The sequence below is a fragment of the Lissotriton helveticus genome, chromosome 9 (assembly GCF_964261635.1).
Source record: "Lissotriton helveticus chromosome 9, aLisHel1.1, whole genome shotgun sequence".
Lineage (NCBI taxonomy): Eukaryota > Metazoa > Chordata > Amphibia > Caudata > Salamandridae > Lissotriton > Lissotriton helveticus.
In genome coordinates, this window is record NC_136070.1 from 1,161,942,203 (window position 1) to 1,161,954,947 (window position 12,745).

At 44.6% G+C, this 12,745-nt stretch overlaps 1 protein-coding gene across 2 annotated transcripts in view; it reads left to right on the forward strand.

The window, feature by feature from the left end:
- Nucleotides 1-12,745, forward strand: part of PHF2 (PHD finger protein 2) — a 506,159-nt gene that overhangs the window by 472,044 nt on the left and 21,370 nt on the right. The window contains exons 21-22 of one of the 2 annotated variants that reach the window (XM_078661615.1): nt 5,358-5,622; nt 5,723-5,873. In XM_078661615.1, coding sequence (XP_078517741.1) covers nt 5,358-5,622; nt 5,723-5,841 — 384 coding nt within the window. In that variant the 3' untranslated portion in view covers nt 5,842-5,873. The remainder of the gene's footprint in view (nt 1-5,357; nt 5,623-5,722; nt 5,874-12,745) is intronic. The other variant, XM_078661616.1, reaches the window with a different exon arrangement.

The following is a 12,745-nucleotide window of genomic DNA, read 5'->3' on the forward strand; positions in this document are numbered from 1 at the left end:
GCCTCCTGTCTAAGGGGTAAAATGTATATACTTTTTAAATATTGTGCACCAGGCACCAACCATTGCATCTGAACCAATTTATGTCTCTGCTCCTCATAATTAGTCTATATTCATCAGATTCGCTGCTGATTTAATTTAGGAGCATTAATGTCAATTAACTTATATGACTCACTAGGATAATAAATTCAGTTCAGTGTGGCGCGGTAAGAACTCTATATATTTCTTGATTGATCAGTAGGAAGCATAAATTTAAACCAATGTAATCAAATTAAACCTGATTTGATGTGGCGCAAACTCCTTGATAAAGAAAGTTGGAATCGGCCTAATAACCATAATTGAAGGAGCAACCGATGCTAGATTTGTAGTTACTCTTTAAGGGAAAAATATGTTGGTTTTTCCGTACTCAAGCTACTAAAATGGTCCTATTTCTACAGTGCAAGAATAAACCTCAGCTCTGGTGCTGTTGAACTTGGAGTGATGCTAACAGCTGTCGATCAGCACAATAATGTAATGACAAACAGTTGGTGGCCGGGAGAGAAGAGAGACTTGCGAAAACTGCTAGTAATTTATTGTAACAACTTAAATTCACCTTCAAAACTGGATGTGACTGATGTCTCATTAAAACAATTAGAGAAGGAAATGGCTGCAATAATGAGTCATTAGCTATGTCAATTTCGGTGCCAAGTTCACTTAGATTCTGATGTCGTTAGCAATTCTTGTTGTCAAAGAAAGGGCCAGGTTCCCATTTCATAAAATCGCTAACTCTGCGATGCACACGTGGCTAGTCAGCGCCTCTTGCTGCCCCTGTGAGACAGACCACCCGTGACAGCCAGGCAGAGAGAGCTCACTGGATACAGCACAGAGGATTTTAGGGAGTGGGGCGTCATGTTGGAATTCTATGTTCACAGAGGCCTTGTTAGATGCTTAAACAAGGCCTTACTTCCATCAAATCGACCCTTTACTGGCAGCATGTCAGGTTCCAGTGGCAGACCAAAGGTGGCAAGGGGCGTAATGAAAGAAAGAAAAAGTGACCCCCAATCCCCCCCAGCTTTGTGTTAAAATGCAGCAGTAAGTGGATGCACTTAGCCTCACACTCCTTGGCCCTGGCGCTGCTGCCCTAATGACGCGGGCCACTAAAATGCGCTGCTCCATGCATTGCCTTATTTTACTCTTCATGAGTGGGCAAAAAACCTTTACAACGCAGTCATTACATCGCACTACACTTACAACGCAGTCATTACATCGCAACATCCTTTACAACCCATGTCACTACAACGCAGGCATTACAACGCATACCATTACAACGCATGACACTACATCGCATGTTACCACAACGCAGACATGACAACGCATACCATTACAACGCATAGTACCCCTACAGTATCCAACACTTACCCTACTGTTGCACCCCGTGGAGTTAGAATAGTAATTTTTACCCCTACACCATCCAACACTTACCCTACTGTTGCACCCCCTGGAGTTAGAATCGTAACTTTTACCCCTACACTATCCAACACTTACCCTACTGTTGCAGCTTGAGCGAGTGTTTGGGGGAGGGGGGGAAGGGGGGAGGGGTGCATAGGACCCCATAGGACAGACACTGATTGGATGCACTAGATTCCTGACTGCAACCCTTATCCTGGCGTCCTCGTAGTGCCCCAAAATGGTGAATGCATAGATTTCTTGGCGCAGATCCAGGATGCACAGGTCTGGTTGCTTGCGTATGTCTGGGCTAGGAAACATCAGGTCTAAATTTTTCAGTTCTTCGCGCCCCCAGAAGAATCCAGTTCAGTTAATTAAACTTTATTCGATTTTATGATAAACAAAGTAAAGAGCTCCATGTATGGCAGCAACAATACACAATAAAACCTCAAATGTTACATCAGATGTAAATTGATCTAAAAAATTTGAAAACAGTTAAAATAAATAGAGCTAAAAGGGCCATATTGTCCCACCGGTAACTAGAACCGTGCATTGCAGTATTTTTGGATAGTCGAAAGGAAGATTCCACTAAACCCTTCTTGTTAGCTTCGAAGGTCCACACTACGTAGGGAAAAACGCCCAATTATTTGAAGTTGATCAACATGTGCATTGACTTTGCAGCTCTTGTGCAATGGGAGCATTTGATTGGACAGCTCCGGCTCTATAGTTTGCAGCAAACAGATGCTCGCAAAGCTTGGAACAACCTCATTGCAATGTAGCAGCGGAGGAGCCCATCTTTAATACTAAACTGATATTGCTGTGCAGGAAAATGGACTTTCATGGCATTCAACCTTTATTGCACATAATAATGAGTTGGATAATGTTAACACCCATTACTTTCATTGCCAGGAGACAATTACGTGAACTATATTATTTTAAGACCAGTACTGGAGTGAATAATGCAGCAGCTTCGAGGCAAGCGAGGCCTTCTCTCCAGCCTCTGAGAGGAGGCAGAGGAGAGGATGCTAGGTTGGGGGGGTTAGATTGTGGAGGTGGGGGCAGGAGAAGTCTGTAAATCAGTGGCACCTGTGCTCGCCTTATCACTACCCCTCACACACTGCCCACGTGAGGCAGAAACACCAGTAAAATGCCCGAGTCACTGACACGTCTCAGCAAACGCAGTGCACGTGGTGACGTCAGAGGAGAGCTGAAGCAGTCATTCATTATGCCGTGAATCATTCCATTTATTCAACGCAGGAGGTTGACTTGGATAATGATTAATAAACTATTTTCAATACCCTCAGACATCTGCAATTCTGACTTGCTCTGTGCTAGCATTATTATTCATAGCATCATTGGCGTGAATAATCTAGACGCTGCTAGGCGAGCTGGCCCCCCTGGCTCTAGTTATTCTGATCTCAGTCACCACATTACAGCGAGAGCGCCTGGTGGCAGCAACCGGGCGATGGCGGACAAGATCTGCTTCCTGCAGGGGCGCTGACGCGTGTGCGATGCGCCGTGGACTGCGCTCCTCAGATTATCTCCCAGATGCAGAGGGCAGGCCTTACATGCTCAACGCCGAAAAGACACGATTTATGTGGCGCAGACCGAGAGGTGACGTGTCTAGAGGCGCATGCGTAATAGGGGTTTTATCCAGCCCAGTTGTCCTCGTGTTACCTGTCTTGGATAACAACATAAACGCAGGCCGAACCCTTCCTCCCGTTTGCCCCTGCACCAACTCCACTCAGGTGCTTAAAGCAAGCCCCTGTGCAGGGAGGGCCCAACATCTCAAGGGCCCAACATTTCAGGGGCCCAACATCCCTTCAGAGGGCCCCATGCAGCCCTAGGCCAGTATATTCTGCAGGGGCCGGGGCCGCATCATGTTGTATTATTCCACTGACTCTACTCAGGGCCAGTCCCTTTCTTGTCCTTCCCTCCTCCTCCTGTGCCTTCCCCCTTACCTGCCCTGTGTCGCCGCCTTCTCTCCCCCCTCCATTTATTCAGCTCTTGACAGTAATGAGCGGTTAGAAAATATTTTTCTCTTGTTTAAGGCAAAGTTAGTTCCTTTATCATGAGACTGGCATCCTTTTGCATGCATTTGAGTGATGAATAAACGAGCACAAAGGCTGCAGCAGCTGTATTTCTCTGCTCCTGTCGGCATTTTACTTTTTCTAATTCTTAAGGGATGGCAATTCGAGTCAATTGTATCATTATTCGTGCCAGTGGAGGTTTACTGCATTGTGCTGTATAATTGTATTGTACTGTGTGCCTTTATTTTTTAATAAAGATAAATAGTTCTAGCAAACTAGATATTTCTTCTAAAAGGCCAAGAAGCAAAGGAAGATAAACAGTACAATGGCAAAAACAGTATTAGAATTAGACTCAATATCACGATTTACAAAAATTAAACATAAATGCGACTGGCAACTTAACCATTGCAAAGGCGCGGTTACATTCTTTGGGCTGTGGCATCTGACATTGCGTCAGAGTATGCAAACGTGTATTCATGCTTAGCTCCCATGAGCCACGTGCGCCTGGTGACGGCACACTGTAGACGTCTGCCCTCATAGCAGCGTCACCCATTGCTGTAGCACTGGCATATATGTGCATTAAAGAGTCCCCATGTGTCAAAAATTTCGCGTACTTCTCCACGTCTGTGTTAGGGCTTGTCCGCTCATGTATGTGTGTATGTCATCATGAGTGGTGCAGTACAGAGCGACAGTGTTGATGGGCAGAGGCGCAACTGGAGGCACATTTCGGGGGGGTTTAATAAACATTTCGGGGGGGTAATTCTTTCAGCAATAGGCAGAGTGGAGATGCAGGGGCTCTAAGAAGAGGTGAAAAAACAACAAAGCCACGTTAACAAGTGAATGGTCTTTTAAACACCTGTGAAGTACTCGGGTGCGGCTGCAATAAGACGGATGCCAAACCAGCCAGCCCACAGCAGCTCAAAATCCGTTTGTGTGTGTGCCTGGGAAGCTGTCTCAGCCTGGGCTGACACACACAATGGGGGGAGGGGGAGGGGGCGCTGAAGCTCTTTGAGCCTTATGGACTTACGTGCCTGCTGATGGGGCATTTGTGCCTATGGTCTGCAATGTCTCCTCCTGCGGAAGATGCTCATGATCATGAATGAGGTGTGTACTGTAATTGACTCCTACTAGACCAACAGCATGCTTCCATATGTGCAAAATGTGTGCCGGACAAAGATGTTTGTGAAAAATGATCACATGCAGCATATTCTGTACGTTCATAAGTTCTCGTCGCAAACTCGCGCGATGCAAAATGCACATTTTTCCAATCTGATTTTGTGCAGACGGTATTATCCATTTTAGAGTTGAGCCCTCTGTATGAAAACTGCTGTTTCCCTAGGCACGGTAACAATCTATGATCAATATATTAAATAGTTTCTACGAATTAATTTTACGTTATGGATTAGCAGAATTGTTTTTCCCAGAAAAGAAAGGTGACTAGCAAGTTCCAGAACTGAACTGAGCATAGACGAGTTGATAAATTGACTTTTTGTTGAGTTTGCAACTGTAGATCTGTGAGATTTTGTATTGCTGCAAATATTAGACCCTAGTAATACTCAACTGGAGGGTAGCCATTTGAGTGAAAATCTTAGGATCCGAACATAGGGACATGTAGGCTGGGCAGTAGGAGCATATCCTGACTGAATGAAATACAAATTGCACGTCTGCATGGTTTCATGTTAATGAAGGGTTACAAGTGTTTATTGCCACCATGTTCCCAGATTGAATATGTCATAAGATGTACAGGTGATCACTACCAATGCATGCTTATTAATCTATGCTGAATGAAGTTGCATGTGCAATTTTGCACAAATCTTTACATAAAAAGACTGGGAGTTACAATGTGGTGATTGTTGTAGATGGCTTAAGTATTAAAGAGGGTTTGCACGTTTGCTTCCATTTAAGGAGGAACAAAAAATCAAGAAGAAAAAGAATACCAAAAAGAAGCTCTCATCCAACCACACAATTAAGCTCCCTCAGGAAAGCAGTTCTCCTGAACCCTCTAAGCTGGATCTCAGTCCAACAACCGTAGCAGATCACGAATACACCGCTGGGGCAAGCACGTTTGGGGTAGCGCAAGTTAACCGGGGTTCTCAGCCCTTGGCACCAGGAGTGTTTCTCCAGCAGAGGAGACCCTCAGTGTCTTCACAGAACAATTCAGCTGCTAAAGGTACAGTAGAGTGTTTACAGTACATACATATGCATTATTGTTCATTTGACAGTTTGAAAATCAGTGTTTTGTAACTCTTTGAATTTATTCATTTGTTTAGTTTTCTATAGCACCCTTATCCAGGGCGCGTTTCAAAATAATAATACAAAACAGTACAAATTTGGAGCTGCTGATGGTTGGATGAATAAAAAGAAGCAGGCCGGTCTGTTGCAATTTTAGAGTGAAGAAGGAGGAAAGGCCAGAGAAAAGAGGTGGGTTATTAGAAGGGGAACAAAGGAGGAGAGGGCATGGGAATGGAAAACATAAGGAGGGAATTGGTGGCAATGGATGGGGGAGCGGAGTGAGGCGAGGACCGTGGTAGCATGCAACACTGGTCACGAAAGCAGTGTGAATCTGGTGGTTCAATATATGCTTGTATGTATGTATGTATTATTAGATGTGTATTGCTTCACCCTGATTGGTAAAGTCAAAATTCATCACACGATCTACTCAACAAATCAGGCCAAACATTCCACCACTGTTTCCAGATGCTTTGTATAAAAAATATGTTTTATTGTGTGTGTCCTGAGGGAATGCCTGACATTCTGCAAGCAGTAAGGTTGTTGTAAGTTTGTTATCTCACTTAGAGAAAAGGCTGCAAACCAACATCTGGGATCAGCAAGAAAAACCTTTGGTCATGCTGTTGATAGGAATGGGCACAGTGTTATCACTGGTCAGATATGCTATATACACCGTAGAGTCGGTGATGACAGCTTAACACCCATTCACTAATCTTGAAAAAGTATTGTGCATGTTGCAGAAGTAAAATGTGTATGTAGCGATGCAATGTATTATGTGTCTGTGTATTACATTGATGAGACCTTATTTGCATAAACACTTCTTTTATGTCTACTTTGCGAAGGGTTACATTTACACAGGTCCCCCAACTGGCCATTTTTCCCGCCCCTCTGGAAAGATGTTTTATTCTGTCGGATACTTCTATTCGAAAGTTTCTCACATGTTCAGTATCCCCTGATGGCAGACTGGATCTGGAAACGTTTCCATTTCTTTCTTGTGCCGGTAGGGAGTTTAGGCTCCATTTAGGGACTGGAAGCACAACAGAGCCATACTGCTCCAATAATGTTGCACTACCGTCCATTTCCTTTTTTTCCATGCCTTTTGACGCAGATCTAGAGCTTGTCTTTCCTTTGCTTTTCGTTTTCTTCAGAATTTTTTTCCCTTCAAATTATCATTCAAATTTGAGTGCGGTGCTAGGACACTCTCTCCCAAGGAAGTCCGACTTTTACCCGCCCAGTGCTCGCGCAAGCACTACCTTCCGGGTGCTGCGCACGACCGCTAACCAACGCTGCCCCGCCCACTCAGTAGTACGCCCGCACATTCCGCTGCGGTAAACGGGTTAAGTCCTGTCGGGCTATAATGGGTAGGTGTCCATTTTGGACTTACATGAGGTGTGCCTTTGGTGCTTGGGGTCGAGGCATGACTTGAGGTCATGCGATAAGTGTGGTCTTCTGCACTCAAAGACCATTAAGGGGAGCAAGGCAACCATTTTCATGGGCAGCACTTACAATGAGCACTGCGCTTGGCATTGCTGGCCCCTTCCAGTCCTTTTCCTTCATAACACTCATTGAAGAAAACATCCATGAAGCACAAAAAGAAGAGGAGGCGCGAGGATTCCTCACCTAAGAGGTGTTACCCTTTAAATGGTAAATCACTTCGACAATATCTGCCTCCTGCTGAGTCATCCGAGCTAGAGCTGATGGTGATAACTCCTCCTGGGAAGGTCTGGCAGCAGAGTCGCTGGCACTGGTGCTGACACCAGCGCCCGTCCTGGTGCCTTAGCCACCCATGTCCGATGCCACATCAGTGCCTGACTCCAAGTGCCTATCCTGCTTTCTTCATGCTTGCTATGATGAAGCTATTTAGGCGTGCATTGGTCCCCGTTGGAGTGTTTGCTCGCCTCATGGATCTTTAGTGGCTCCGTTCAGATTCCCTTCTGCGGGTCCCACTGCAGTGCTTTTTGTGACCTTTGTTCCACATGGAATGTGCCCAATGCCATCCAGAGGTTTCCTGACACTGAAACCTTCACCAGTTGACTTTACCCTGGTGTGCCCTACGCCTTCACCTACAGCACCATTTCTGCAGCACCACTACTGCCCCCTGCTGACCTTGGGGTGTAAACTACAGAAATCTAGGGAAGAAGCCCAGTAGATTGTGGAGAAAGAAAGATTAGTGGGAGGAGCAGCGAGACAATTCAAACTAGTGTAATACCTGATATATTAGATTCTGATTCTGACCGACTAAAAGTACCTGGCCCAACCCAGCATGATACTGATGAAAGCCTCGAGGCAGCCAATCTGCCTCCGCCTCTATCTTCTGGAAAGACAGATTACTTGAAATTGCAACAGGGTAGCAGACTGGATGCCACCACAGAAGTTCAGATAGTAGATTGACTTCCTCTCAAGTGGTGTATTTCTACATACTGCTCAGAAAGGCTGCTGTTGTTCTTGGATTTCACTTTCCATTAGTGTTAACAAAGTCTAACATCGTAACTGAAGTCCCTAAGTTCTCGTCCAGCACTTCTGCAGCTTTGCTGCCTTTCAATGAGGCGCATCATGTACCTAGTGATATTGGCATGGAGAAGCTCATGTCTGCCTTGTCAGTAAACTGGGTATTTTTCAAGCACTATAGACCAGTTTCAGAGAATTTGATTTCTTCGTCTGTCCATCAATTCCCAGAAAGCCTAATTGTGCAAGCCTCCTCACGTATGAAACAGAACCCCGGCTCCTTCCTCATAGCCCTTACAGATAGAGAGTCAAAAAGGCTAGCAGCACTTGGAAAAAAGATCTTCCCATCTGTCAGCCTGCCACTACACCAGGCTGACTGATGCAGCTTGTTTTTTGGGGAAGTATAGGCATGCCCTCTGGGATATGGTACAAATGGTAGTCCCAAATTTGCCCAAACACCTTAGAGTCCACTTTGCAGAGGTCGTTCGGGATGGGCAAGACACTTCAAGTAAAATAATTAGAGCTGTCTGGAAACTGTCATATCACTAGCCAGAGGTATGAGCGACTCTGTAGCCTAACTGGCTTCTCTGGAGATGTTCAAATATCTTTGAGGCCTACACCTTTTGATGGAGCAAGACCCTTTAATGATAAGGCGAACACTGCAGTAGAGAGGCACAAGGCAGATAGGGTGACAGCCTGATTTTTGGGCCAGCAATCAATGCGATTCATGGTAGGGTCCACTCACTTCCTGTTTGTGGTCCTCCTGTTCAAATTAACATTGACTCCTATAGTGAGTCTCTACAAAGGTGAGGCCAATGGTTGGGGCCCAACTCCTGAGGTTAGAGATCTTAGTATTCTTGTACCTAAATGAATGGCGTTCAAAGCCAGATTGCTGCAGACTGTGTAGCATCAATTGCATGCCTGCAAGCAATATCATCCCTGCTGTTTGAATTGGGTTTTTCCATCAACATGCCAACGTCTCATCTTGAGCTCTCACACTACCTTCTGTTCATAGAAGCAGTACTGGACATAACATCCCTTATAAATAATATATATATAAATAATAAATAGGCTATATAAATGCCTATACATTTACATTTACATTTTTGAGATTTTTCCTCCTACCTAAAAATGTGGGACATTCAGGGTATGATTCCAATGTCGGAGGGAGCTCAGATTCCAGTCCTGACAGTCAATTGCTTGCTAGGTCTGCTGGCTTCCTGCATCCTCATGGCCATGTATGCCTGCTGTCACACAAGGGCTCTCCAGTGGTGCCTCTGCAGGCAGTGGTTCCAGCACAGGAGATATCTCTCACAAACCGTTGTGATCTTTCTGGGACACTGCAGAGAATCTGGCTGAGTGGTCATTGGATTACCACCTTCCGTATACAGCGAGTCTGTCCAGATCTTGACAGACAATATGACTATATTGTGGTATAGCAACAAGTGGAAAGGAGTAGGGTTTCACCTTGTCTGTCAAGAAGCACTGAGACTCTGTGTTTGGTCGCACCAGCAGAAATTTGGCTACTCACCATCCAGAAGTGGAACAATACATCCTCGCCCTGTGAGGCACCCCTCAGCCACATACACAATGCCCTTTGACAATTCTGCTTCCTGCAGTATCTGCTGCAGGAAGATTAGGGAACGTGTTTTGATTTAGGAGGAACTTTCCACTCCACTAAGGATTTGCTCCCATACCCTTGATTCCTTACATTCTGAGAAAGATTTGCCAGGACTGGGCCTAATTTCTTTTCATTGTTTCAGACTGTCCAAGAAGGGTGTGGTTTGAGGACCCTCCACATCTCTCTTTGTGGTCCTCAATCCGTCTTCCTCTCAGGGCGGACCTCGTCTCCCAGTCATAGTGGCAGGTCCTTCAACTCAACCTCCAGAGATTCCACCTTCATGCTTGGAGATTAATTGGTGGCATCTGAGCTCCTTCTAGCTGGTGCCAGATTCAATGTAATTATGCCTGCTTGTTGTCCCTCCACAAAAATGATCTGTAGTTTAAAGACACTTCTATAAAAATACAAAAGTTGCATAGTATAGTGGATAAAAAATGCACGCTTTGGAATCTATTTAAAAAGTGAGGAATATACATCCCTCTACAATTTCGGGTAGAAACTGCTTCTACTTGCAGATTTCTAACCAATTCCACCCACCTTTCGATTCAGAATAATAGTCTTATTTCACCCAAAAACTTTTCTGACTTAAATTGCACCCAAATGGAGCCCGCACACTCTAATGGTGCAGGAGAGCTATGGACAACGTTTTGGATCCTGTCTGGTGACTGAAGTATTCAACAGGTGAGGAGTTGTCATGTAGACAGAGTATTCACCATAAAGATCACTACCAAAGGTAAGTAACTTTTTTCTTTTACACTAATTATATTATCCAAAATAGGATAGATTGACTTTTACGTTGACACCACTCTTGCACCCAAATTGGATAACAGTGGTAAAAGTATGGCAAATTAAACTAGATCGAGGTAAAGGACAGGTTGAATTATTGTTGGTCAAACCATTGGTGGTTACTGTAACTACCTGTAGATTAGGGCACATTCTATACATTTTTATTGGGTGATACTCATGAAGGAAGCCTGAGATAGAGAGATGCCCATCTTTCTGTTCTTTTGGCTTCACCAGAGGTCCAGGTCATGGAGGTGTTCCAATCCATACTGCTAGACTTCATCTTTTGAGCAATTTCAGATGATAGATGCTCACTCAGCCTGAACCATTGATCTCCCTTAGGGGCGTCATTAAAAAACAGCAGTACATGCTGCAGTTTGGTGATAGCATCATTTACTGATATGAGAAACTCAAGATTAGTAGCCAGGCAAGATGTTTGTTTTTTTGCTGCAACTATGGGCTTCCAGATCATTTGAGAAAAGTTGCACTGTAGCAGAAAAATGCTTTTTTTTAAGGCTGAAAGTGTTGCTTGCACTGACTTTATTATAGCGGTTGAATATACAAGTAAGTAATTGTTTTGGTTGCATATTTCACACAACATCATTCAGCGTGATGTGCTTACCACTGTTTCTCAGAGTCAACGCCTCGTTGTCTACCTTCCCGGGTGATCTGCTTTTTCTAGACTCTTGGCTGTCCAATAGAAATGATGAAAGGTGACTGCTGATCAACCTATGCCATGATGTGGCATTGGGTGAAATCAGGAAGCTTGAACAGAATTCCAGTGCAGGCAACAGCATAGAGAACAAACAGCAGTAAGAACAACTGTCAGACATCTGCTTGGTGTTACTATGAAAGAATTGAGGAATGCTATGGCTTCTTTGAAAACTACTTTACCCAGCTTGTCACCCTGCAATCCATCAATGAGCTGCTCCAGCACTTGTATTCAATCAATCGATCAAACAGCATTTGTAAATCGCAACACTGTCAACATTTGGGAAATCTGGGCACTGTGTCTCCGTAGAAGAGCCAGGTCTTGAGTCTCTTTCTGAAGTCAGCCAGTGAGGGTGCTGTACTTAGCTGGAGGGGAAGGTCGTTCCAGTTCTTGGCAGTGATGTAGGTGGAGGAGCAACCACCACTACGGCTGCGACAAATGCAAAGTGCAGCAACAGTAAATAGAGCATAAAAACCAACACATATACACTTACACACCCGTACGTGCATGCCCACCTCTGTACATGTCTAACCACTCCCTCTTGGCAGCTTAATAATTCAGAAATGGGTAATTGTTTTCCATGGAACCATCAGGTTGTGCTTGTGTTCACAACACGGCTGGCAATTCTTCAACTAGATGAGCCCTTTCCAGGTAGCTGAAGCCCTGAGTTCGACATGTTTCATTGAAACTCTGTTTTGAAAAGCCTCGTGATCAATTAAAAGTGACACAAGCCTCACTCAGCCATCAGCCTCCTTGACAGATTCAGTGTTTTTCACAAGCATTCTGGCTTGTACTGCACCTCGTTATTTTGACATGTGTCACTGCTGCTGTGCTATACTGTGATCCGCTAGATGAGGTGTGCAGTGAATGAATGACAGCTGTATACAGCGCGACTAACACCCAAAAGGGTGCCCTGGTGCTAGTAGAAGATGCAGGGCTCAGAGAGCAACAGAGCGGCATCAAAAGAGCAGTAGACAGACTTAAGGAGCCAGGTTTTGAGATCTTTTCTAAAAGCAGCTTCAAAGCTGATGCGGCGGAGTTCTCGGGGACGAGCATTTCAATTGGAAGCACCAAGAAAAAAAAGGACCTGCCATGTATTCTGGATATTTTGATTCTCGGAATGCATACAGTTCAATTCAATTGAATAGATCTTTATTCGATCTTAAAAAGATCATAAAAGCACAAAATAAAAAAAAGCATTAAAACATATAAAAATAAACGCAGTATCATAAATAACATTCTGAATCTAGATAATCGTAGAGAGTGGGGGGGGGACATTGGATCGAAAGGGGGATCTCCATTAGGAAGGACCTTTTTTAGACGAGGCCTTGAAGGCAAAGCAGATGGATTTCAAAGCATTCTCGGTAGAGCGATGCTGCTTGTGCCCTTGCTCTGCATGTCCAGCTTCCATGTTAAGCTTTGGCGCTGACCTACATGAAGCAGGAAGAGAGAGCAAGGATCCTAGGGGGGGGAGAGGTTAATTCAGTCATGACCCCTCTGCGG